Source organism: Perissodus microlepis, chromosome 3 (assembly GCF_051167445.1).
Source record: "Perissodus microlepis isolate ML-2025 ecotype Zambia chromosome 3, ASM5116744v1, whole genome shotgun sequence".
Classification (NCBI taxonomy): Eukaryota; Metazoa; Chordata; class Actinopteri; order Cichliformes; family Cichlidae; genus Perissodus; species Perissodus microlepis.
This window is the reverse complement of record NC_140463.1, coordinates 34,608,710-34,634,341: the sequence shown is the minus strand read 5'-3', so window position 1 is coordinate 34,634,341 and position 25,632 is coordinate 34,608,710. Positions and strand designations below refer to the sequence as shown.

The 25,632-nt window shown below is 41.3% G+C and overlaps 3 protein-coding genes across 5 annotated transcripts; 2 read left to right on the top strand and 1 right to left on the bottom strand.

Annotated features, from left to right (window-relative positions):
• The first annotated feature begins 1,860 nt into the window (after nucleotides 1-1,860).
• LOC146391313 (gamma-aminobutyric acid receptor-associated protein) lies at nucleotides 1,861-4,764 on the top strand. The gene is made up of 4 exons (XM_084924187.1): nucleotides 1,861-2,107; nucleotides 3,403-3,481; nucleotides 3,582-3,700; nucleotides 3,848-4,764. Exons 1-4 carry the CDS (start codon nucleotides 2,018-2,020, stop codon nucleotides 3,926-3,928), a joined length of 369 nt encoding a protein of 122 aa, XP_084780313.1. The 5' UTR covers nucleotides 1,861-2,017; the 3' UTR covers nucleotides 3,929-4,764.
• A 963-nt stretch (nucleotides 4,765-5,727) lies between these two features.
• Nucleotides 5,728-10,921, top strand: gps2 (G protein pathway suppressor 2). Of its 2 annotated transcripts, none has more exons than XM_084924180.1 (11): nucleotides 5,728-5,967; nucleotides 6,300-6,417; nucleotides 7,710-7,819; nucleotides 7,917-8,029; nucleotides 8,113-8,192; nucleotides 8,275-8,354; nucleotides 8,457-8,628; nucleotides 9,458-9,535; nucleotides 9,630-9,706; nucleotides 9,853-9,948; nucleotides 10,131-10,921. In XM_084924180.1, the coding sequence occupies exons 2-11, from the start codon at nucleotides 6,324-6,326 to the stop codon at nucleotides 10,221-10,223; spliced, it is 993 nt and encodes a 330-aa protein (XP_084780306.1). In that variant the 5' UTR covers nucleotides 5,728-5,967; nucleotides 6,300-6,323; the 3' UTR covers nucleotides 10,224-10,921. The 2 variants fall into 2 exon arrangements, with proteins under 2 accessions (XP_084780306.1, XP_084780305.1); XM_084924179.1 differs by having other exon boundaries at nucleotides 5,729-5,899.
• LOC146391311 (eukaryotic translation initiation factor 5A-1) lies at nucleotides 10,920-19,578 on the bottom strand. Of its 2 annotated transcripts, none has more exons than XM_084924185.1 (6): nucleotides 19,151-19,578; nucleotides 17,657-17,826; nucleotides 17,152-17,256; nucleotides 14,721-14,852; nucleotides 14,539-14,611; nucleotides 10,920-11,693 (listed from the first exon to the last, which is right to left on the bottom strand). In XM_084924185.1, exons 2-5 carry the CDS (start codon nucleotides 17,822-17,824, stop codon nucleotides 14,549-14,551), a joined length of 468 nt encoding a protein of 155 aa, XP_084780311.1. In that variant the 5' UTR covers nucleotides 17,825-17,826; nucleotides 19,151-19,578; the 3' UTR covers nucleotides 10,920-11,693; nucleotides 14,539-14,548. The 2 variants fall into 2 exon arrangements, with proteins under 2 accessions (XP_084780311.1, XP_084780310.1); XM_084924184.1 differs by having other exon boundaries at nucleotides 17,657-17,829; nucleotides 19,151-19,577.
• Between the last annotated feature and the right edge of the window lie 6,054 nt (nucleotides 19,579-25,632).

Sequence of the window (25,632 nt, the reverse complement as noted above, 5' to 3'; positions counted from 1 at the left end):
TTCTTTGCGAGCTCCAAGAAGAGTCTATCATGTTATCATCTATCAATCTCACATCCCTATTCTCTGTTCAACATTTCGGTGGGGGGCCGGGAGGAGGAGTTGGCTGTCTGGTTGGGGTCTGGGATGCAGGGCCTCCCTGCTGCTGCAAGACCGGGGGCGGTGTGCTTGTCTCCACCCCAGAGCAAAGGGCAACATCTCCTGAGTCTTGGGGCAGATTGCCCCTCTGGGGGTGATAGTACCTGGACCTGGAGGGTGTGAGTGTGTGTACAGTGTTCATTTCTGTTTGTCTTCACATTGGGCGAGTGCTGTGTATTTGCATATGTGTGCATGAGGGTGGGAATGCATGTTTGTCTATATCTATGTGTCAGGTCGGGTCTTAGACTCCATCTCTCTGGGAACATCTCAGCCCCCCCCCAGGTATGGGGGCCTATCTCCCCCCACCACACTCCCTGCCGGTGGCTGATGCCCTCAGCCGTCGGTGCTTTGGTGGTTCACGTTATCCAAGGCTGGGCGCTCAAGTATGTACTGGCTCACTCCCGGTGGCTGCTTCTGCTTGTTTTCTTGTTTTTTTTCTTCCAGCAGGTAACCCATTATAAAATAATATAATTAACAATAATAAAGATCAATCAAGTGGACCATGGCAAAGCCATAATGATCCACTTGGAAAAATAAATCCGTTAGGCATTTTTCTTGGCCTTCAGACCATAATTCTGATAGCTACAGTGCCGAACGGGAGAGGCAAAAAAAAAAGAAGAGAATATCATGTAATATAATAATAATATATAATGTAGATCAGTCAGCGTTTGTCATCAGCTGAGTATACACTTTAATTTTTAAAGTTCCTGCTGTGAAAGAGCCATGAGACTGAAATCTAGAACACAAAGGGGAAAAAATACAACCCCAAAAAATGTATAACGAATAAAGAAAACAAGAGACAATATTATCTAAAATTATCAGCCAACGTTCTGGTCTGAAGCAGGAGAGGGTTGTTTCTCTAACAAAAATATGTATGCAGTACTTTTTAGATCTATGCAATCTGTGTCATCACTGTGCACAAAAGGAGATCATGAGGTTTTGAACCACAGTGATGTCACATGGATGTGACTCAGACCTGTGGGTCATATGCGCAATAGGCAGGTGAGTGTTTCAGGATGTATGAGTGGCAGCTTTGGCGGCACAGTTTGTTTATCAAATGTGTTCATGACAAAATATTAAACTTTTTTATATAAATTATGAATAAAATAACCCAGTAAATTCCCAGAGTTACACATAAAGTTATCCTAAAACCAGCATTTAGCAACAATTTGCGTAAATGATAAAACTCCTGATTATTTGCTTCTTTCGTCTGTTATGGTGTAATGAGTCGTAAACCCCGAGTAATTAGAGGAAACTTAGTAGGCACTGTGTTCACCATTAAATACGCAGTAACTTATGCTAACATAAAATAATCCAACATGCTGCAGAAATGTGAATAAACGTGTTTGGTTCAGGGTTTATCACCGGGCATCAGCGAAAGCTCCAGCACAATGAAATGTCGCATGTTTTTCCGTTTCTCCTCCCTAACCACAAACTGCTGGGCCTCGGTCATATGACAAGGACAGATCCCTCCTCAGTGCCCTGCCCCGCGTCTTTATGCGCAGCGGCTGATAAAAAATAAAATAGTTCCACGTAAAAGAAAAGAAAAAGACAGAAAGGCAACGTTGATTCGTAAGCTCTTCGTATACTGTTTATTTCAAGATTATTATTATTTTCTTCTTGAATACGCGTCGATTATCATCACACAGTCGACGTTAATGGGGTTTAAAACAAGGTGAGGTACGCCCCTGCGAACTACCCATTTCCTCTACGTCATGTTGTTATTGTATCCCTCCGCTGCAGTCGCACTAGGAAAACAGCTGTGGCGAGGCTAAGGCTAGCTAGCATCGTTTGTGTTTGTGTGTCCGCGATTCGAGTCAGTTCTTAAGCAACCCGTACTACCGCGGAGTGACCGACTTGTTGTCTGTCATCTCTTTTAAAGATGAAGTTTCAGTACAAAGAAGAGCATCCCTTTGAGAAGAGGCGGTCCGAAGGCGAGAAAATAAGAAAGAAGTATCCGGACAGGGTGCCAGTAAGTAGCTAACGTTAGCACCTTGACAGCTAGCTAGGTTGCCTTGCTGTTATACTGCTGTCAGGCTAATTTCGTCACGCTCACTGTTTTATTTTTTATTACTAATTTAATCTTAAAATCTAAATGTGATATTGTAGTGAGATTTTACCCACACAATATATTGCTTGGTTTGTTTACTGCCACGTTGTAACCGCCACACATGGTAGCTAACAACGGCAGAGGTTAAGTAGGAATTTCGGCCGCTGTGAGCAGGCCAGCAGGTGATCTCCGTGTTATTCTTCCGTGAATCATCATTGGTGGCCAAATAATGGTGGTTATGACTGTGACGGTGGTTACGATGAAGACATGCAGGTGTGCACAGACTCTTTTAGTGGTCTGTAGCTGGATGTTGAAACACAGTAGAGTGCCTTAAAATAGATGCTGTCAACAAAACGGGGTTGTTTACGTCGCCCAGCTTCTTGCAGATAAATCATAAAGGCTTTCCCCAGTTAGTCTGGCCTATCGAGGCCGTCTGTGTCACAACTATCAGCTGATTTAATGTGGGGATTTCGGGTTTTTCCTGTAAAGTATGACGAAATTCACTTGCTTTTCAATCATGATCACTTTTAAGCTTTCGTTTTACAGTCCTTCAATCGTAGTTTACCGTAAACTTGTTCTGTGGCTACAACAAACAATTAACAATCGTAGTCAATTAACCACTGCTTATTTTCTCTATTAATTGAATACTTATTTGGTCACTAAATGGTGAAAACAGTCCATTATAACTTCCCAAAGACCCAGAGAACATTCACAGATGTCGTGTTTTGTATGATCATTTGAATTAAAACTATCATTCACCATCATAAAATGGTACTGACAAAAAATGCACATCAGGTGCTAATTCATTAAAAAAAAAAAAGAGGGGGGAAAAAACACTGATTAATTGTGCAGTCAGTGTTTACCGTGTGGGCAAGTGATATTTTACCGGTCCTATTTTTAGACTGGAGAGAGACTTAAAGAGGTTTAGTAGGGAAGGCGTTCAAAAATTAAACCGCACGTCTGATAGCCGGGGTGTAAATATACCAGGTTCTTTCTAACACTGAAATACTTTTGTGAAATATAATCTGTGTTATATTAAACACTTCGTCTGGGTTTGATGTGCCTGGCCTCGCTTGACTGACAGTTTGGTACACTCTCAGATCCCTTTTCTGAGACAATGAAGCGAACACCATATTGCAGCCTTTGTAATAAAAACATGTTGTACACCTGTTTTTTTTCTTTTTCTTTTTTTTTTCTTTTGTTTTTCTAACCTTTAGGTAATTGTGGAGAAAGCACCCAAAGCCAGAATAGGAGATCTGGACAAGAAGAAGTACCTTGTCCCTTCTGACCTGACGGGTAAACATTGCCTTGGAGTATAAAAAGTTGTTGACTTCTATTTTAGAGTGGTAATGTCACATGTTAAATTTCTACTATTACATATTCTCTCTTTCATCAGTGGGTCAGTTTTACTTCCTCATCCGGAAAAGAATCCACTTGCGAGCTGAGGACGCGCTCTTCTTCTTTGTAAACAACGTCATTCCACCCACCTCAGCTACCATGGGATTGTTGTACCAGGCAAGAGTCCTGTTAAGCTTCCTGCTCACTCGCATGCTCTCACATTATGGCTTAACCAGCATGTTGCCTTTGGTTGTTCCTCCTTAGCCTCTCCCTGCATTATTGATATTGCGCTAACATGTTTTTTCTTTTTTCCCCTCCCATCAGGAGCATCATGAAGAGGACTTTTTCCTCTACATTGCTTACAGTGATGAGAGTGTGTATGGGGACAGCCAAAGGGAAATCTGATCCCACTTCAACCACTACCCACCTTTCTGAGACCTCCACATCCATTCATTCATTTAAATATTAAATCCAGCTCAGCAGCCTACAGTTCCCAGAGTGAATATGTCAAATGCACTTTCACCACCCATACATTACCCCTCTCGCATCCAATTTTGTCTTTATTACTCTGCAGTCTGAATTGTATTTGTCTCCCGCTTTTCTTTTCAACAGTAACTAGGTGGTCTCATGGCCAGTTCAATTTCTAGTGTCAAAACCGATCGTACTTTACTTAAAAACAATGAGAGAGATTAATGAAATAATACTAGAAATAGGCCTTTACTATAGCTACTCCGGGTTTAAGGGAGAAAGGATTTAAATTGGGTGTTATTTAGAATGAACGCAAATGTTTTTGGGGGCTTTTTTTTGTTCAGTTTTGTTAGCTTGAGCTTAGGCTGAGAAATGAAAGGGAAAGAACTCTTTCACTAGGAAAAAACAAACTAAAGTGACAAAATGTATTTAAAAGCATGTTAAGGAGAATTTAGCTTGCTACTCTGCATTGGACCTTTGCAAGGAGTATAATAGAATTCAGACTAAATAATCATCCTCTGCTTTCAGTGGTAAGACTATTATGTTGACTGCTAATGATTATTGTTGTTATTGTTGTTAATTTTTAGATGGCTTACTTTCTAAGGATCGTGTAAAGCTGAGTGCAATTTTTTTTCTTCTATTTTTTTTTTAAGGTTTTTTTTTTTTTTTTTTTTTGTAAGAAGAAAAATTACAATTGAACTCTGTATACAGCTGCGTAACTGGCTCTTTCTCTCTATTCATGACCATACATAATAAAATGTGATGAAAAACTACCTGCTGTTTGTCTTTTTTGTCCCTTTGCTACAGGGTAACAAGTAATTACACTTTTTTTAGCCATGTGAGTTGTGGCTTTCAATGTCATGAAACATTACACTGGTTAATTTGATGCTGTGCGCTTCAAGGGAGTTACAGTTTGCACAACATACAAAAACATGAACCTGGGATTTAGTTTCTTCTGGTTGCGTGGGTTGCTTTATCATATCAGCTTCTGTTGCTGCACTGATAATCTGACTTGCAAAGTCATGCATGTCCACGTGTATGTTTATAATTTTTGTTATATGCAAGAAAGACATTTGACTCCAACATCTATTTTTTCCTCCACCTGCTTTCTTTAAGTGTTACAAAAGTAGACTGGCATACAAAAAATAAACGTTGGGAAGGAAGCTCTGATGTGGCTTAGTTGGTAGGATAGCTTTTCTACTAATCAGAGAGTTGGTAGTTTGATCCCTGGCTTCTCTAGCCTACAAGTATGTTTAGCCAAGATACTAAATCCCAACTTGACCTCAGTGCATTTATGAAAAGAAAAGTGTTTGGGTGAATGAGACTTGCAGTTAGAAAGTACTTTGATTGATCTAATAGTTAAATAGTTCTGTGTAAGTAGCAAATAACAAAGAAGGTAGTATGTAATGGAAGCATTAAAAAAACATATTTCAGACTGGCGAAAAATAAAGCGGAACATGTAATTTACTGTTGTAAGTAATGAGGAAATTACTCATGTTTTGCCAATGAAATCAAATTGGTTAGCCCACATTCGGCACAAGGAGGCTTTGGTGTTTTCTAAATCTTTCCCTTGATAGGAAATCAAATATTTGAACTATAAAACTGTATAAGCATCAAGAAATAAAAACACGACATACAGAAAACTGCTTGGAAGTTTCATTTTGCTGACGTCAACGTGAGAGTCGCCGCATTGCATTTCCAAACTACAACTCCCAAAGTGCACTTCGAAGCGTGACCGCGTTCTTTGAACCGGAAATGCAACAGCATCACCGGTCTGGAAATCGCTCCGTCTGTTTATGTTTTGTGGGAGAAGTTTTGACTTTTATCTGTTTTAACCGCTCGAGTGCTATCAAGCTAAAAACCGCCAGACGGTTAGATTCTTATTAAAAGACTCACAACGAAATAAAAGTAAGCTTTTTACAGTTTTATCAGCACTGAATTCAAAGTAGACCATGTAGGATAAAATACGCAACGCAGTAAGTGCTCTGCAGCTAGCCTCGCTAGCTAGCGTTTTTTCCCGGTTAAGTTTAAATATGTAATTTTCGTTAGGGGTTTACACATGTAAGCTACATCACTTGTTATATTAAATTACTATGCTTTCCGTTGGTGCATTTTACTCTAAATATCGTCATGTATTGGGAGGTACAGCTATCTGTGCTAACTTAGGCCGATATCGGCTAGCTAGCGAGGCCTGTGGTTGTTACACCTGTTTGAGTGAGCGCAGATGTACACTTTGATGTAGTTTAATGAACTTTAAATATTTCCTCTGACCTTGTCGATTCATTACTGACATTTTGACCCACACCAGCTGGCCCCTCCACTGCCTGTCACAATGCCCGCCCTGCTTGAGAGACCCAAGCTGTCCAACGCGATGGCCAGAGCTCTCCACAAACACATAATGAGGGAAAGAGAGCGCAAGAGACAAGGTGCTTTCTCATTGTGTGTGTGTGTATGTGTGTATGCGCTTTAAAAAGTATTTTAGCTCTAGTGTGTCACATCTGACACCTTTAAGGATTCTTGTAGAAATAAGCAAGCACTGTTAAGACGCTGAGCTGTGTTTGGATAGGTAATACTCCTGGTCACAATTAAATATCAGCCAACCAGAGTATGAATTGTTTTTAGCATTTAGTCAATAAAACAAATGAATTAACTTTTCGTGTTCGTTCTTCGTAATTCTGTAAAATTTGACCAAGATCTGCCTCATTTAGATTCAAGTCCTATGTTTATGCATATATTCTTCGAATAATCTATCCATCCATGATTGCGATTTACTGTGTAATAATACACTCACCTGCTGGTTTGTTAGGTACAAATTTATAATCATCCAGTGCATTTACCATATCGACATGGTCAAGACGACCCACTGAAGTTCAAATTGAGCATCAGAATGAGGAAAAAATGTGATTTAAATGACTTTGCTAAAACAATTTTACAACCAAGGTGTCACTGAATGGACAACACGTCAAACCATGAGGCAGATGGGTTAAAGCAGCACAGGGCACTGCTCCTATCAGCTAAGAACAGGAAACTGAAGCTACAGTTTGCACAGGCTCACCAACATTTTGCAACAGAAGACTGACAAAAAACCCAGACATTTGCTGATCTGACGAGTGTCAATTTCTACGGCAATATTCAGATTGTAGGCTCACTTTTAGGTGTAAACGGCATAAGAGTATGATTCCATCCTGCTTTGTATCAATGGTGCAATTATATGGTGATTTTTCTCTTTGCACACGGTGGACCTCTTAGTACAAATTAAGAGTCGTCAGCCTGAGTATTGTTCATGAACATGTGCGTCTGCATGTCTCAAAACTCAAATCAAATTGAAACTGATTTCTTGAACATGACAGTGAGTTCACTGTAGTTAAACTACATCCACAGTCACCAGATCTTAATTTAATAGAGCACCTTGGGATGCGGTGGAACAAGAGATTCACATCATAAATGTGCAGCAGGTGTGTGATGTGCCATGTCAGCACGGACCATTTCTGAGGAATGTTTACAGCACATCGTTGAATATGTCCAGTGAAGAATTAAGACAGTTTTAAAAGAATAAAGGGGTTCAACCCTATAATAGCAAAATGTACCCAAAAAATTGCCTGGTGAGTGTATATGTTATAGCTGTCTGCCTGCAACCTATTCTTTGGTCATAGATCTAAAAGGCAATCAAAAAAAAGTAGCTACACTATACTCACCTTAATAAAGAAACTTTTTTCAGAGGAGGAAGAGGTGGACAAAATGATGGAGCAGAAGATGAAGGAAGAGGAAGAGAGGAAGAGGACAAAAGAGATAGAGGAGAGGATGTCCTTGGAGGAAACGAAAGAACAGGTTTGAAATGTGACATTTCAGCTAGTCTGTGCTCCCAGCTTTATACAAAACAAAGTCTGTGTGTTCTTACACCATGATTTCCTCAAATAAACATCAGGTGATGAAGATGGGGGAAAAACTTCAGGGACTACAAGAAGAGAAACATCAGCTCTTTTTACAGCTCAAGAAAGTTCTCCACGAAGAGGAGAAAAGACGGAGAAAAGAGCAGAGGTTTATATATATACTTCACTTAGTTTGTTGTTTTGTCAAAGGATTGTTAATTGTCGGTTAAGCTTTTTGGTCTCCCTCTTTAGTGATATTACAACTTTGACATCAGCGAGCTACCAGCAGAGTCTGCCCATGCACCCAGGACAGCACCTCCTCGGCATTCAAGGTGAGAAAAGTTCCAGGTTCTGCGCGTTGCCAGAGTCGTCATTGTTTTTCATATAGTGACATTCTCCTTTTCTCTCCTTCAGGCAATCCAGTCAGCCACAGCAGACCTGGCCCACTGCTCGGAGAAAGGAGCAAACAGCTGTTCCCAGCTGCTGTCCTTCCTGTGAGTAAAATGAGTGTTCCAGTTAAAGAATTTATAAAATATAATACAATCTATATAATATGCTTCTTACAGTGTTTACATGTGCACGTCGTCCTCTTTTAGGCACGTCATTATCAGACACCTGGCTTCAGCTCAGGCTCCGCAGAGCACGGCCAGTTCAGTGGAGGTCAGGGGGTCCATGAGCCCTACGGAGTGGCTCAGGCTCAGCATCCTTCCAGCTACGCCCCTGGACCCTCAGTGCCAGTCAGTTTCGCAAGCAGCTCTCAGATCAGAGGTAAGATGAGATAAGATTTCTTTGCTGTCAGTGTGTACAGTGGTACAGTAAAATTTTGGGTAATGTGTCACAGCGACATGACTTACATATTTTATCATATACACGATAAAAAAAACGTGATACACATAAATATAGCTAAAGTTAAACTAATATATGTAATTGTTTGAGTCCATATATGGTTTAGAGAACATTATGTGTGTGAGTGTGTGACCTCAGGTAAGCAGTGGATCATGTATGTGTGTGTCTGTGTTGTCTGAGTCATCAAGCTTCATTCTGGGCCTGCTTCAGAGCCCTGTGGATGTTTGAATTTGAAAAGAAAGGGAAGACTGTCCAACCAATCAGAAGTTAGAAACAGTGCTGGTATTTTAATAGTTGTTCATTGGCGTAAAGAGAAATGCTTTTGATGAGCAAGATGCATGTTTTAGTAGACTGAGCCCATCTCAGCCCACAGGTGCCGCCGGTCTTTGCTGATTTTCATTGACATAGACGTGTACATCGTGTTTATACAAATCAACTATGAAATCATTTCTCGCACAGTTTGAAACTCTCCTCTCAAACAGTCTAACCGCAAAACTGACAGTCCAGCCGACAGCTTTCGTTTGTTCAAAGCACCCTGATTTCAGCCGAAAAATAAAATCCCCTACTGAGTGCGAAGTCATTTTTCTTTAAGCTTGTATTTTTCAAGTGTGGCTGCACCGTGGAGTTGGCGGTATGCTATTTAGATGCTGCCGTGGCGTCAGTAATGTCAGAAACCCGCTGATTGATCATTAAAACAATCAGATCACAGTGAGATGTATTGATTGTAATGACTTTGCCTTTTTCCCCACAGGCGCATCTGCATTTCAAGCAATGCAGTACCTCCCTCACCAGCAGGCTGGTTACCCTGTTCACTTCACCTCCCAGCAAGGTGGGTTTCACTGCTGTAAATTATACCTATGTCTAATTCCACGATCTACATAAAAGTCAGAGGAGTTGTAAAGTAACCTGACCATCTTGTGCAGGATACATCCCTGGAGCAGGAATACCCCTGCAGAAGCAGCTGGAACATGCTAACCAACAGTCGGGCTTTACTGACGCAGTAAGACCATTTCAGCTTTAGATGCTGCGAAGCAGAAACAGCAGATGTTGCTGGAATATTAGACAAACACAAAAATAAACTCTGTGATCGTCTAAATAATAGACGTTATCCATTAGCTGACCACAGTTTTCCTTCCGTTATGTCAGAGTGGTTTGAGGCCCATGCACCCCCCAGCCATGCATCCTTCCACCCCAGGTCTGCTGCCCACATCGTCGATGGCGGTCCAGATCCCTACTGCAAAGGTGAACCCCCAAAACACACACACCATTTGTTTTTAATCCTGTGTTATGTGGTCAAGTAACTTGTATATTGCTTGTTTTTCTTGTAAATATATTCAGTATAAGTAAAGTCTGAGCTGCTACAGTGTGTTTATGTTCATTAATGTTCTGCTTCTTGTGATCATGGTTCCTCTTTCCTTCCCCAGGCTCCGTTCCAGAGCTCTCCCCAGAGCGCTCCCCGTCATAGCTTCCTGCCCCACAGCCAAAGCGGGCAGAGGTTTTACCACCACGGCAAGTAGATGATCAAACTCACCGGTGCTCAGATTTCAGAAGTCCACTCAAGATTCTGGCGATCCTGTTGGCGCTTAAATAGCTTTCTTTTTTTTTCTTTTTTTTGTAAGTAGGTTGGATTATGCCACATGATCTGTTTTATTCCTTGTATAGTTTTTTTTTAAGCTTTGTTTTAATGTTGTTAATAAGCTACTAAGCAGCTCTTCAACATATGTGCTCTGAGCTTCAGACTCATATTTTACTTCAATTAATGTTGTTATTTTACTTGCACTGTGAAGCCATCATCGAGGTGCTTATGTGTGTTTAACTGTTAGTAACACTGATAAAAGCCAGACTACATGGTCCAGAGCCGGTCCTTCATATTCACAGTGACACCAGGGGCGTGTCCAGTGTGTCTGGAGTTCCTTTGCTCACTATCAAGTAGCAGGAAGTGGAAGAGAACGTGTACAGTATTTGGATTTAATTGATGTTTCTGATTTGTCTCTCTCTCACACACACAAACACACACATTGATGAACACTACTACAGTCTAAATACTTCAGATTAACTGAAAGATTGTTTCAATGTGTTACCAGAAAGTAAGAGAGCCATTTTCTGCCTCAAGTTTTTCCCATCATCCCTCACAGCTTCAATCAGGTTTAGGTCTGGTCTAATTTTTTTAAGCTTTTGCTTAAATGTTGTTAAATAAACAATAAGCAACAGCCAACAGTTTGTGTCGTCTTTATTTGTTTTGGCCAAGAAGACATTCTGCACAGTTTGGACTGGCTGCATGAACACAAAGTAAGGACACCAAACCGCCACGACTCGTCCGCCTCCGAATCACTGCTCACAGTTTGAGAGTACCACAAATAATACTCCAAACAGTGAAGTGAAACGTTTTGGCCAGCAGACTTTAAAACAGAAAAAAGAATTTCTCCTTGAAGAGGATTGGTTTCTTGTCTCTCTTTGACGCGTCTCTTTAAACCTTTAGACAAAAACACGCTGAACCTTGGTGTGCCATGTCGGTAAAAACCCAAACTAATGATGATATGACGGCAGAAGGAGGGGGCGGGGCTTGTAGGGGCCCGGTGCTGAAATGGTGACATACAGAAATACAAAATCGAGGCATGTATTTACTCCTGTATGGTACACGCTCAGCAAGCCTCAACAGAACAATGCAGGTGTGGAGTTGAAGCCCTTTATAAATCGGGGACAAATAATAATAATAGTCATGACTTTAACAGCTTGTAAGTAGCTACTCAATCATACACCACCTCCATCTTTTGTGAGACCTACCACTACGCCTGGACACGTGTATGTACATGGAGTATGTTTTTTTTTTTTTAACTGTTTGACATTTCCAATGATTTATTAACTAATTGAACCCGAAGCAAGGACAGAAAACTGTGAGAGGGAGAGAGTATGAAAAACAAAGAGGGAGAATAACTGACGAGGCAATATCCCCTCCTTTCCCCAGGTCCAGTGCATCTCGATTACCCCTGAAACAGAATTGGAAGAAGGGAGGGAGGAATGAGAAGAAAGGAAAGGAGAAGTCAGGAAGGAAGATGCTTAAGAAAAAAAAAAAAATATATATATATCTGTCCTTAGAGATGTACTTTAATGAGATGGTTTAACTGGCCTCTGCAGAGGAAACATTGCACAGATAACAGTGACTTTATTCTACAGCCCACAGTGTGGAGGCGAATTACAGGAAAGAAAGTGCATAAACAGGTTTGACCCGACAATTACAACAGGGCTGCGAGCTGCTTCTTTAGAAACACAGGAAGTAACAGGCTGTAAAATAAAGTGTAACCCACAGGAAAAAAGATAAACACTGATCAAATATTACAATATTAACTTTCAGCTTTTCATTTATGTTTATACATAAGAATGATACACATGCTCTTAATAGTGTTACTGTGAAACACAAGTTTGACAAACTTGTATATGTTTTCCTCGGGTTTGTGGTGTTTTCTAGCCATCTAGATGGTTCTGGCATGAGTTGCCCAGTTCTGGCTGTAGAGATAACCTGAATGTGATGATCATAGTGCCAAAATAATGTATTTGTATAAATAATGTAATGTAAAATAATGTATTAATCCCCCCCAGGGATTAATAAAGTATTCTGATTCTGATTCTGATTATATAACCAAGAAGTAAAGTATCTGAACAGAAATTATGACCTGGCTGTGAGTAAAAAAAAAAAAAGTCCACAAGCCTTGATGTGAGCAGTTTAATGTAGGGACTATTTTCTTTCTGAGGTTCCATTTGAACCCTGCGACCCACGAAGCATGCTGTGTTTGCAGTCAAACCTGATCACGGTGTGACGACAACATGCTGATGTTTCCACGAAGAATGGAGTTCCCTTATTTCAAAGCAAGAATGCAGATCATATTACTGCAGTGAAGCAGCTTAGTGTCTGCTTTGTTTTTTGCTACAAGGTGGCCGTGTAGACACCGCTACACAAAGTCTACTCCACGCACACAGATAATTATTATTTATTTTATTTTAATATCAACACTTTTATATCAGTTACATTTCTCTACAAGTACATTCTGTCTTGTTTATTGCACGGTGAACTTCGCTTGCCTGGACTGTTAAAACTGATACTGATACTTTTAGTTTATCAATGTAGTTTTTTTTTTTTTAAGTTTATTGACTTGTTTACGCTTTGCCCAACTCAAATTAGCTGCTTGTACTATGCTGCATCCCAAACATTGAGTGTTTGTGAGTTACACAGTGCCCTCTGCTGGACAAACTTTGCAGCATCAACATTCGCAACATGGTTGTAGAGTGTTTCTCCCATCTCTGTTTTACTTTTACTGATAGCAATATAACTAATAATGGCTGATAAAATACCAGCATATCACCATAATATCAATAAATCAGTCAGCCTGTAGTTGCGAGCACCACTTTTGTGCTGTCCCAGTGTTAGCATTAAAAACCCTGTGATGTAATTGCCTCATTGTTTTATCTGTTAGCTCAGCAGGAAAATAAATCAACCACTGAGTGAGAGATCAGGAGTTCAATTTGCCCTCAGTGTGTCTCCTTTTTCTTGTTCTGATCGGTCTCTCAGTTGAGAATGTTTTGCATTCTTGTAATTGACAAAATGATAATATGAAACCATTGTTGGAACTAACTTTTTCTTGTTATAAAGTCTTAGAAGAACTAAGAAGTATGTCTAATAGGCGGATGACTATTTTTCATCCAACACTAAATATCAAGAAACATCAAAATGTTGACAAGGAAAGAAAGAATGCAGATAGATAATTAGCCAATTATTAATAACTGCATCAACACAGGAAGAAATCTGCACGTCATGCATTGCTTTATAGACTTTACAAGCTCTAGTTGTCTAGGTAATGTAAGGTATTTATTACCAGGATATATGTCAACCAACAGTATCCTGTAGCTCAACAGCTTGCTATGACAAGCTAGCAGTGGGCAACTTCTGACAGCTAAGCCAGGAGGATCGGTGTTTACAAGGTGCCATTAGTTCGAGCCTCTCACCTCAGGTACAGCCACATCTGCACAGCACGGTTGAAGTTCCAGAGAAACAAAATAGTTCCTACACAAAACTGCTCACAGCAAGGTAATACGATTTTTCTATTCTTTTTTCTTTCTTTCCATCAATGGTGTGTGTTAGGGGACGTAACACAGTGTCATGGACGGGGCATTTAGTTCCACTGTACGATATTTCCAAAACCGGCCAACTCATGCTTAAACAGTCTAGATTCATAAACAGCACTACCGATGGAAACACATATTTGATTTGGGGGTGAACTGTTTCTTTAAAGGGGTAGGCAAATCCACCAGGTCACCCTGCTCTGCAACCACCACCTTACACAGTATTAAATTTGAAAAGAATTTGCAGAATTTGTAACATTTTGTCATCTGACATCACTAACATATCCAGTCCAAACAAGTATATACACAAAAACACGCATTCATACTTAAAAACATGGATATTTCCAGTATAGTGCATATTCGTAATTGTAAATAATTGTAAATAAGGTCATATTTATTTATTTTCAATAATAGCAAAGGCCAAATCTGTACAGCAAACCTCAGCCTCGGATCTTGATGTCCAGAGTTGCCTTCCCCTTGCTCCACTCATGTACAACATCTGTACATGACTTCACACACACATCGCACTAGCATGGCGCATGCTGGTGGTGCGTGGTGTAATGACCGAACTCACGCACATACATAATTTTACATGAGACACACTCACAAGCGCAGACACACACACACTTGTCTTCAGGCAGGCTGGGGTCAGGGCGGCGGTTGCGGGAGGAGTTAGAGAACAGCTGCGTGCTGCCACAGCCGCAGCTCTGCATTTACCTGCACGGGCTTATTTCCCCAAGGCTTTGATGCCAATCGCAGCTTCTTCATCCATTGCATTTAGAACGGTGATCTGAAAGAGCAGAAGTTCTTATGTAAAGTGCGATCATTTAAATTCGCAACGAGGCAGCCGGGGAAGCTGTCCGGTATCAGGCGCGGGAGAAAAAGGCATCAGTGCTCACCAGGATCTCCTCTCCGGCTTCATGCTTGCTCTCTATCTCCTTTCCCAGGTCTCCCTCTGGGATCTTCAGGTCCTCTCTCACCTCTCCACTGTCCTGGAGCAGGGACAGGTAGCCATCCTGGATCCCGATCAGCTGACACAGGGCAACAACAAAAAAAAAAACAGTGAAAAAAAGAGACAGAAGACTCTAAATGAATTAGGATCTTTAATCACAGCGAGACTTTATCATCTTCATCTTTCTGTTCCTTAATTAATTAACTGTAGTTTTGTTGTTAGTTTGTAAGCTTGAGTATACTGCTGCACACAACATGGTTTAATCCAGCATATCTGATCAACAGCGGCAGCACTCAATACTCTCTCTGGTCTCTGCACAAATATGATGTAACCTAGTTTCCATCGGTACGTGATGGGTTTGAGGTAAAAAAAGAAGGTTTAAGTCTACATTTGAGGAATCATTAGAACATGACAAATGTTTATTTTTCTTTTACATTATCTATAATTTTCCTCTCCCTCGACTCTATAGAGAAACACCTGACTCTGATATATGCTCTCCTGTATTCATCTTCACCTGGTGCTGAGCATGGCTGCTGGATACTGAATATCTAAAATTACAACTCACATGTCTTTTTGACCACCGATAAAATAACACAGAACAAATAAATGAACTAAACAAACCACAGCTTGTCAGGGTGCGAGTAAAAGCTGATTAACTGCCCATCCTGAGCACTGGGAGAGACTGAGCCGAAACTGTAAAGCTGCTGCTGCAGAACCACAACAACATGCTGAAAGATGCTAAATAGCTCCATAGTGCATACAAGACATTAGTCAGTGCATTGTGCAAGAAAGTTTTCACAGGACTATGTAGCCCAGCGCAAACGTCACTGCACTCTTCCTGCTCCCATAAGGAATTAAGAGGGTAACAAGCATCAGATGCTGACAATGAAATGCACTTGATTAACTGATCGTCAGCAAGTTTGAAAACTTCTATAAAAGCAGACGTTTTCACACTTTGCAGATTTAGAGCATTTAGGTGTGTGGTAACACAAAACCACAGTCGTCTCAGGAGTGCACATCCTGGGAAATTTAGCCAATAGTCAGCACTAAAGTCAAACGTGAGGACATCCGTCTGACAGCTAAAGCTAACCTGGGTCATACAGCACAACAACGATCCTAAGCATTTAAATCTACAACAGAATGAGTGAAAAAGAAAATAACTAAGGTCAAAGTTCACATCAAAACCTGACTGAAATACTGTTGGAGGCTCACAAATCTGAAAGAACTGAAGTAATGTTTTATAGAAGAGAAAATTCCTCTGCAGTGATGTGAAAGACTAATAAAATCATACAGACGAGCTGTTTCTAGAAGCTATTGAATCACAGGGTGCACTTCAGGGAGTACTAGGAAAGCTTCCTGTGTTGCAGGTGGATACCCAGATTAAACACGGCCAAAGTTTAAGTAAGGAGGTCAGTATAAGGACAAGTAATCCACGTGATCACATGCTTTTCAAAACCTTCTGTTTGCGAGTCACAGCCAATCAGAAAAGAAGATTTTTTAAATGAGAGAGGCACTAAAACGACACCGTAGGAGAGTATGAGATGAAAACGGATTAATGTAAACTCTCAGGAATGCAAAGCTACTACAGCAGAATCCAAGAATTAAAATGTTTTTGTGGAAATGAGCTTAACGGGTTTTAATTTTTGGGGGATTTCAAAGTCACCTAATCTAAACTGGGTCTTTCCCCCAGTCCACACTTTGGCTTGTCACAGCAGGTAAAGCAAAAGTGTTACTGTTAACATTATTGATGGCCTGGTTCTATTTTTAGACACCGGGAGGTCACGACTGTATCAGTGAACCAGCACCCTGAAACTGAAACAACTACAGCAAATTCTGCCTCTTCTCTCTTTGATATATCCATGCGGCGCCTTCTTGCTTTCAAATGTGCGGCTGCGTAATAAAGCCGCGGGGTTCTGTTTTCCTTCCGTGCGCTCATGAAAGATTAACAGGATATTAAAAGACGTCATTAACGGCAGCATCTCCTCTTTCCTTCTCCGCGTCCACGTCTTGCAAATCTTCCCTCCTCCTTTTCTCGGGAAGCAATTGCTACCTAACTGCCGACTGTCCTCGAGCAGCCGGAAAAATTCTATCAGAAAATCTTGTGCTTATTAAACAGCGACACGCATATTTGTGGTTATTGCTGTGCTGTCAAAGGCGGGGACGTTGATTTCCCGGTAATGACAAATAACGCATTCCTAATGATCAAATCAAAGCTTTCACAGAGGCGAGGAGAAGGAAAGGCTCGATTTCTAATGTCACACGAACGTTAACTCAGCGTGACAGAGACGTCTTATCAAAGACGTCGCTTTGAGCGACTTCATTGCGGGAGCTGCAGAATTACTCCTACCAGCATGGGAGCCGCAGCATCTGTGTCTCACCTGGTAATCCATTCTCTTGATGTTGGGGACGTCCATGTTGTGAGTGGAGGGACAAATATCTTCATACTTCTTACCAGAGAATATGTCGATGCCAACCAAGTGCACCTGCGCACACAAACACACACAGGATGAACAATCTCCTTTCTAATGGGCGTGCAAAGAGAGCACTTCAGCTACCTGCTATCCTCTGAAAGGCATGATTTGCTAGAAATAATATTTCCAAGTTTAGTACATGTAATTTTCCAAGTACTTGAAGAGTTGAAAGCTACAACCCTGATGAGGCACAATGTTTTTGAACAGGCTGAAAGCGTCAGTTCATATGCATTAATATTAGTGACCGTGACCTCGCAGTGCTAATTCACCGACTCTCATCGTTAATTCTCCCTCAGCTGAAGCTCCAACGAAAATTATTTCAGAACTGCATTTATACTGTGTCCACATTGGAGAAGACCTTTTTTATTACAGTCATTATTCTTATTTTGCAGATAGATATGAATTTACCGACCTTGGCGTGGCCGTGCTTGCCAGTCTTGGAGGTGGACATCTCAACAATCTTGCAGGGTCGGCCTTTCAGGACAACAAAGCCGTTTTTGCGCAGGGCAGAACACTGCATGGGGTAGGTGGCGGATGCCCCAGCATCACCAGTCTGGAAATCCAGCTCTGCATCTGCCATGCCTGCTGCAGAGGCCAAAAAAAAGGAGAGTAAGGAGGTGTATGTACTTAGCATTTCAGCTAAAACTGAATCCAGTTTTAATCTTTACCAGCTTAACCGGTCCTACCAACACTAACAGCTAGAAGTGGGCGGATTGGTCCAAGTATCGATGCTCGTATCGGTGTCAGATCGATACAAGGATGACAGGATCAATAGTTTGTTTCTGTCTGTAGTGTTTGTGTGAATTGTGGGTTTTTTTTTGTTTGTGTGTTTGTTTTTTGGAGTGTGTGTGGTGGGGTATACTTCTAACATGATTATGCCTGAATCTTTTTGTGCTGACTGTCATGTCTATTTTATTTGAGCCTATAGCGCATTTAAACAACGGAAGTTGACCCAAAGTGCAAAATGCGTACCTGAATAAAGAAATACTGATCATTTACGCACAATTTCTTACGTTTAACTCACGAATCCGAACATTTTAACTTTGGGAAATCTTTCTGTGCGTACAAATGACTAAAACTACTCCTCTCGCATTTGAAATCCATAAGTAAATCAAAGAGGTGACTTATTAAACCCGCTTGTTGTGAAGCAAAATAAAAAAATGTTTCGGTAAGTCACACCCCGGGTGGTAAAAGTCTGTGTGCTCACTCCGCAGTGTACTGCGGCCTAGAGCTCACAGGACGTGCCACGGCCCGTCGGCTGCAACGTCGCTGTACCCCCCGTATTCATGCGCACTGGCGGCTGCACTCTGGCCGAGGCCCTCCAGATGAAGGCGGACAGACAGCATTTTATGACCCTTAAACCCTCCGCACCATTAAGGAAAGCTTCTGCATTACAGTGGCGCCGGGAGCCCACACGCCCACAGACGTGGAAATTTGACTGAATGTTGTGCCTGTACCTCACAGTAATGACTAAGCTAATACCATGGCTACAGCAGCAGTCCGAGGAGATGATGCCTGCGAGTTTTTAGCCAAGTTTGTGCGCTGACTGTGAGAGTTCACAGAGGCGGTGGCAGAGTCTGCTCTCATTGACAATTTCAGCAGTGCCTTTTTTAGGATTTGAAGAGCAAAATAAATTATAATGATAATGTCGAAACGGCTATGTTTCGCTCTCCCCCCCTCCAAACAAGAAACAGGGAGAAAAGCGTCAGTGTAACCAGACTATAGCAGGATGTGATGGGTTAGCGGAGGGTGTGCTGGAGCTCTGGGTAATTAGGCTGCTGCTGGCAGCCTGAGGTTGGGGTTAAAGGGACTATAACAGGGCTTCGGACGGACATGTGCACAGGATAACTGATCTGCTCAGGCGCAAACACGCCCCGTCTATAGGATGTTTTGATTAGGAACTCACCCTAGTGATAATGGGTCTCCTCTCCTGTGTCACTTGTCAGCCTTTCTCCCCTTATTCCTCCTCCTCCTCCTCTTTTGCCTCTCAGTGTCCGTGCTAACGGGTCGTCTGGCCCGGAGCCTGTTTCCTCCTTGGTGGCTCGTTTGCGATGTCCCCAACTGTCTCTTTTTTTCCTCCAAACAAACAAATAAAAAGCTATTCGCTACCTCCTTTATTCCGCTTTCATTCCGGGTCTTTTAGCACACCTGTCCTGTCCCAGAGAGCAGTTTACCTCGTAAAGAGGTACACCGCCGCTAAACTCAGCCGCCTGGCCCAAAAGAATCAGAGCCCTAAACCCCGCTATGTATGTACTGGCTGTACCCTGCACTCCACCTTCTCCGTCTCTTCCCTCATCCAGCTCCCCACCACTGTCAGGGCATGGGAAAAAAAGAAGTCTAAACTGCCCGCTTCCCTTTGGAACTATCAAAATAAAGTCCCCATCCATGTTATTGCGTCTTTATTGCGCAGTTGTGACCGCTCTTCTAGGGTTTTAAAAAATAAAATACAGCCTGAAGTTTTTTTTTTATGTGATTCTAATGTTTGCAGATGGAGAGAGGGCAAAGGGAGGGCTCGTTATCCAGTAACGTTAGCTAGCACTGGTTAATTAGTTACATGCAGTTAGAATAGAGTGTATACTGCAGTGTAGCTACAGTGTAGCACATTCAATGCAATGTCTACAGTATTTATGGCAATACACTGACATTTCACATCACTGCATGAGCAAGCCTTCTTGATAGGAAAAATATATAATGATGATAATAATAATAATAATAATAATAATAATAATAATGATAATAATAATAATAATAAATAAATAAATAAATAAGACAGCGTACACTTTAAAATTAGATCTGTTAGAGATGCACTGTGGGCTCACTGTAAATGTACTGTGTGATATGCAGTACTGTCTGATGTGCAGAAGTCTAAAGCCACCCCTCATTTCTTTATATTTTGCTTCCAGTGAGCCACACTCTTTGAACACACCTTAAAAGTGGTCTTGAGCAAAAGTTCTCCCGACTCTCTGAAGGTCTTTTCTCTTTGGACATTGGATGCATTTTCAGAGGAGTGTTTTTGTTCTTGTTGTTAAGCCACTTCACACTGACCTAATCATTCAGGCATAAAAAGGCACCCAACAGGCAACTTAGCAAAGATTGTATCTTTAGGGACTTTGTTACAAGCAGCCTGTAACAAAAACAGAATTTATTTTTAGCTCCACAAAATCGGTGTGTTCTTAAAAAAATGGAGGAAAATGAACAAGTGGAGGACAAAAGAAGAAATGGGCTGGAAAAAAACTGTGTCCCACAAGTGACAGTACTTATATGTGCTGTATTACCCTGTATATTTGTATTTCAATAAATCACTCCAACTATTTCCCATTTGTCTAGCCAAAATACAAAGAAATGAGGGGTTGCACAAGACGTCTAAGCAGCACTGTGTATACTGCTACAGATACACAAGCACACAGAATAATATGACACCAGAGTGTGAATTGACCAGATTTTGAACCCTTTTTTTCATTTTCTGCTTCTCAATAAAACACGAAAGCTGGCTGTGCCCCAGTACTACAATACTACAATTCAATACTACAAATAATATAACTGCTCGTTAAAACGCAAAACCACGTCTCCTTTCATTATTACAATAACATGCTTTTATACTGAAGGGGAAGTTTTGACTTTTCCGGTCTTTCTCTGGCTAATTTATAGAGGCTTGATGCTACTTTCATACCAATGTCCACGAAACCTCGACAATTGGGTGTATTCTGCGCATGCGTAGCTTTTCTAGCGCAGCGTGCGTTCAGTCCTGCTCTTATTTACCTTGCCCGGTGGGGTGTAGTTCGTAAACGCTACGACCAATGTGTGTACCAAGGATTTTACAGCAGTTTTCAGAGTGCAATTTTTTTTCCAATAGCAGAAATTATTCCTTAAAACTACCATCTGTTAAATTCCTGTTCCAGAGCTGCAGTGCGTTCAGTAGAACATTGCCCACCAGATACACTGTCCAGAAAATACAGTTACATAGAAAAGGTTGCATACAGGACCTTAAACAGGATACAAGTATATCCCCTTATAATTTAACCCGGATCACTGAAAACATTCTTAATCCACAGAGTCAGTGCTGCCATCCTGCCAGTGTGCCTCTCTGCATTCTGCAATTCCCTCTGTTACTAATTATTACTCTTCTCATTAGCGTCTTTTCTCTGTCCAGAGACCCATGGCATCTGCATATCCAGCGAACTATCTCGTTGAACTTGGCAGTTCTTGGAGCTGCTGGGTTAAATTTAGTGCTGTGAAATTAGAGTCCTATGACCTATGAGGGCTGCAGTTAAAGGTATACTGCAGCTTAACCCCCAAATTAAAAGGCTCTTATTGTTGCCCCTTTTTAACTTCATGGAAATTCACAGCAACCTACACATCAAGGCAACAGTCCTCAAACGGGGAAATACATGTATGGGTAAAAAAATGACTATCGAACATCTGAAGAGAGCTCATCCACCAATCAAGTACAATTTTAAAGTTGATCCTTGGCCAGGTTTTATTTGGTAGAGGTGGGTGGATTGATCCAAATATCGAGAGCATCGATACCAATGCTGATGTTGGTGCTTGAGCAATACTGGCACGATATGATCAATAGTTTGTTTCTCTAATCTAAGTTCAGTATGTAGCCCACAGAACATTGCTCTGTGAAAAATCCCTGAACCTTTTTATGTTCACTGTCACATCTATTTTATTTATAGCACACTTAAACAACAGAAGCTGACCCAAGGTGCACATTTACATTCCAGGTCTCCAGGTCCAGGAATATGATATTGTCTGGTGCACAGACTATCTATGTTGGCTTATTTTTTTAAACATGGATACATAACTGGACAAACATTTATACCAGGTCATGTAATACACAGGCATTTAAATTAATGAAAAACACTTAAGACTCTTTATTGTCATTGTGCAAGCATAACAATATTACACGTATACTGCCTCACATAGCGCACAAATTTAAATAACAGATAAATATACTAACCAAAAAAGGTACAAAAGAAGTGTATATATAAGGAGTACATACATATATATGCATTTATCAAGATCTGCTCCTTTTTCATAATAAAAATGAAACCTGAATGAATACTTTCAGCCTGGTTTACTGTCGCCTTCATTGACAAAAATGAAGACAAGGCTTCGTTAAAACACAGAGAGACAGCGCTGAGTGGAACATTACCTATAGTCATGCAATTTGTTTTTAAACAGATGACTGAAGTTATGATGTACTTTTTTTTAAACTGCTGTGATAATTTACAACAGTCCCTGGCTTGCCGAAGATAAGGATTCATCGCAGGTCAGGATTAAACATTTAAACTGTTTAGGTTGGCTCACCTCCAGATCCTACCAAATATTAACTCTGCTTGGAGAAGGGTCTTATGGCACAGTTGCAAAATGTGTCGGAATGGGCCCCCAAAAACTGTAGCCATTAAAATAATGAAACTTGGAAAACCAAGAGGTAAAAACTGCTGCCTAGAATTTCAGTTAGAAAGATTTGTGGAGTCGATGTAAGGACTGTGATGAAATGCCTATAAAATATTTATTTCTGTTAAACTAATGTAAAAACCATCTGTAACCTAGTCAAAGGAGCTTGCAAAGAAAAGCGTCTGGACTTCTTTAAGTTACTTGAAGACGTTTCACCTCTCATCCGAGAAGCTTCTTCAGTTCTAAGGTCAAATGGTGGAGAGTCCCAGATATAAACCTAGTGGGAGTATCCCCCCACAGAGGGACAAAAGGACCCCCTGATGATCCTCTAATCGCCTGAGCCAAGGTGTGAAAGCGGGTGTGGGTCCCAATCAGCCAGAGTTTCGGGTGTGTTCATTGTGAAACCTGGCCCCACCTTATCATGCGAATTCCTGAGGTCAGATGGCCCAGGATGTGAGTGGGCGTTAAGGCGTCTGGGAAGGGATCTCAAAACTGGATTATAGATGGCAGAGAGTTGGTGTCGTAAACCCCCGCCTCTGTTCAAAGATGGTCGCTCACAGTGGACATAGATGGCTTCTTTCACTCCTCTTTCAAACCATCTGTCCTCTCTGTCCAAAATGTGAACATTGGCATCCTCGAAAGAGTGTCCTTTATCCTTAAGATGCAGATGGACTGCTGAGTCTTGTCCTGTGGAGGTGGCTCTTCTGTGTTGTGCCATGCGCTTGTGAAGTGGCTGTTTGGTCTCTCCAATGTAGAGGTCTGGGCATTTCTCGCTGCACTGTACAGCATACACCACATTGTTAAGTCTGTGTTTTGGCGTTTTGTCTTTCGGGTGAACCAGTTTTTGTCTGAGCGTGTTGCTGGGTCTGAAATGCACCGGGATGTCATGCTTGGAGAAAACTCTCCTAAGTTTTTCTGATACACCGGCTACATAGGGGATGACAATGTTGTTGCGTCTGTCCTTCTTATCCTCCCTCGCTGGTGTCTGGTCTTCTTTTCTGTGCCTCTTTGCTGACTTTAAGAACGCCCATTTAGGATAGCCGCACATTTTGAGTGCTTCCTTTACATGTGTGTGTTCCTTCTTTTTTCCTTCAGGCTTAGAGGGAACATGTTCTGCCCGGTGGTGTAGGGTCCTAATTACTCCAAGTTTGTGTTCCAAAGGGTGATGGGAGTCAAAGAGGAGGTACTGGTCCGTGTGTGTGGGCTTCCGGTAAACTTCGATGTTGAGTTTGCCGTTCCCTTCAATGTGCACAGCGCAGTCCAGGAAAGGCAAACAGTTGTCCTTTGTGTCTTCCCTGGTGAACTTGATGTTTTTATCCACAGCGTTAATGTGCGCAGTGAAGGATTCCACTTCTTGTGTCTTGATTTTGACCCAGGTGTCGTCCACATATCTGTACCAGTGGCTGGGTACTCTTCCTTTGAAAGAGCCAAGAGCCTTCCTTTCCACTTCCTCCATGTAAAGGTTGGCTACAATAGGTGACACGGGGGAGCCCATGGCACAGCCATGTTTTTGTCTGTAAAAGCCTTCGTTGTATTTGAAATATGTAGTGGTGAGGCAGAGGTCTAACAGTGTGCAAATCTGATCGGGTGTGAAGTTGGTCCTGTCCTCCAAGGAGCTGTCTTCTTGTAGTCGTTTTCTGACAGTCTCCACGGCCTCCGTGGTGGGTATGCAAGTGAATTGGGACCCACACCCGCTTTCACACCTTGGCTCAGGCGATTAGAGGATCATCAGGGGGTCCTTTTGTCCCTCTGTGGGGGGATACTCCCACTAGGTTTATATCTGGGACTCTCCACCATTTGACCTTAGAACTGAAGAAGCTTCTCGGATGAGAGGTGAAACGTCTTCAAGTAACTTAAAGAAGTCCAGACGCTTTTCTTTGCAAGCTCCTTTGACTACGATGACCTGGATGACTGAGAACCTTCACAGACATCTGTAACCTATTTTTCTAGCTCACTACTAGAAAACTTAACGCCTGTAACTCCAACAAACACAACATAGTTGAATGGTACCAGGCTTCTACAGACAGTGGATGTCTATGTCTTGAGTTTGAATATCTTGAAAAAAAGTATTTTCAACTTTATGACAGAAAGAAATTTCAAACCGCTGAGATACATAATGGAGACCCATGGACAACCCCCAGAGAAAATGTTAAACTGACTGCCCAGTTTTTCTGCAGAGAGTTAAATTCCTGCAACAACTACCACTCTAGGTAAACTCAAGGTACCTGCTACTTCACCACTGCTCTGGTTAATCCTGTATACCAGTCTTTAAACTTATAAGCATATTACTTATTTTCTAACCTTTGATTTTTAACGTATTGTAAAACATAAATTTTGTGCTGCCCATTTGTCCAGTGTGCTAACAAGTTTCTCTATCTTTTCAGACAGCTAAATAATATTTCCAAGAGTTTGGGATTCAGTTCTTGGACAAAAGAAGAATAAATTTGAGTTCTCTGGATGACCTTTTACATGTAACTATTTTTGACCATTGAGTGGGCAAAAAAATAAGAACTTATTTCTGTGGCGAACATAACACATGCAAATAAAAAAGTATCTAGAAGTGCTGACGAATATAAATAATCAGGGGTATAGTGAAATAAAGGACATTTTGAGCAATTAAAATTGCACTCTTCATCCATCCAAATAGCATCCATCTAAAACGTACCAGAAAGCTGATTCTGCTACTGACTTTTGCCTTAAGCTTCTTGTACCCCAGATGCTGTGACTCTGATACCGTGGTCATTTGGTGTCTGATCCAAGCATCCCACATTTGACTGGTCTACATAGCATCCGTGCCATATGGCAGAAAACTTACAGTGTCATGCCCCCCCCCCCCCCCCCCCCAATCTGAGCTTTTATTTTTAATTAATTAATTAATGACATTTAAAAAAATATAGATTTTGAGAAATTTGCTGTTCAGGAGCAGAAAAAAATATCAGAAACTTCTCATTGCTGTATTTACATATGGGGAAAAATGCTCCCAGA

What these genes read in the sequence shown, in the direction of transcription:
- gps2 (XM_084924180.1), top strand. Translation starts at nt 6,324, where the DNA reads ATGCCCGCCCTGCTTGAGAGACCCAAGCTGTCCAACGCGATGGCCAGA. An exon ending in AAGAGAGCGCAAGAGACAAG is followed by an intron (nt 6,418 to 7,709) that starts GTGCTTTCTCAT and finishes AACTTTTTTCAG; the next exon opens with AGGAGGAAGAGGTGGACAAA. An exon ending in TCCAGATCCCTACTGCAAAG is followed by an intron (nt 9,949 to 10,130) that starts GTGAACCCCCAA and finishes TTCCTTCCCCAG; the next exon opens with GCTCCGTTCCAGAGCTCTCC.
- LOC146391313 (XM_084924187.1), top strand. Translation starts at nt 2,018, where the DNA reads ATGAAGTTTCAGTACAAAGAAGAGCATCCCTTTGAGAAGAGGCGGTCC. An exon ending in AGTATCCGGACAGGGTGCCA is followed by an intron (nt 2,108 to 3,402) that starts GTAAGTAGCTAA and finishes TCTAACCTTTAG; the next exon opens with GTAATTGTGGAGAAAGCACC. An exon ending in CCATGGGATTGTTGTACCAG is followed by an intron (nt 3,701 to 3,847) that starts GCAAGAGTCCTG and finishes CCCTCCCATCAG; the next exon opens with GAGCATCATGAAGAGGACTT.
- LOC146391311 (XM_084924185.1), bottom strand. Translation starts at nt 17,824, where the DNA reads ATGGCAGATGCAGAGCTGGATTTCCAGACTGGTGATGCTGGGGCATCC. An exon ending in TCAAGAGAATGGATTACCAG is followed by an intron (nt 14,853 to 17,151) that starts GTGAGACACAGA and finishes GCCCTGTGTCAG; the next exon opens with CTGATCGGGATCCAGGATGG. An exon ending in AAGCCGGAGAGGAGATCCTG is followed by an intron (nt 14,612 to 14,720) that starts GTGAGCACTGAT and finishes CTGCTCTTTCAG; the next exon opens with ATCACCGTTCTAAATGCAAT.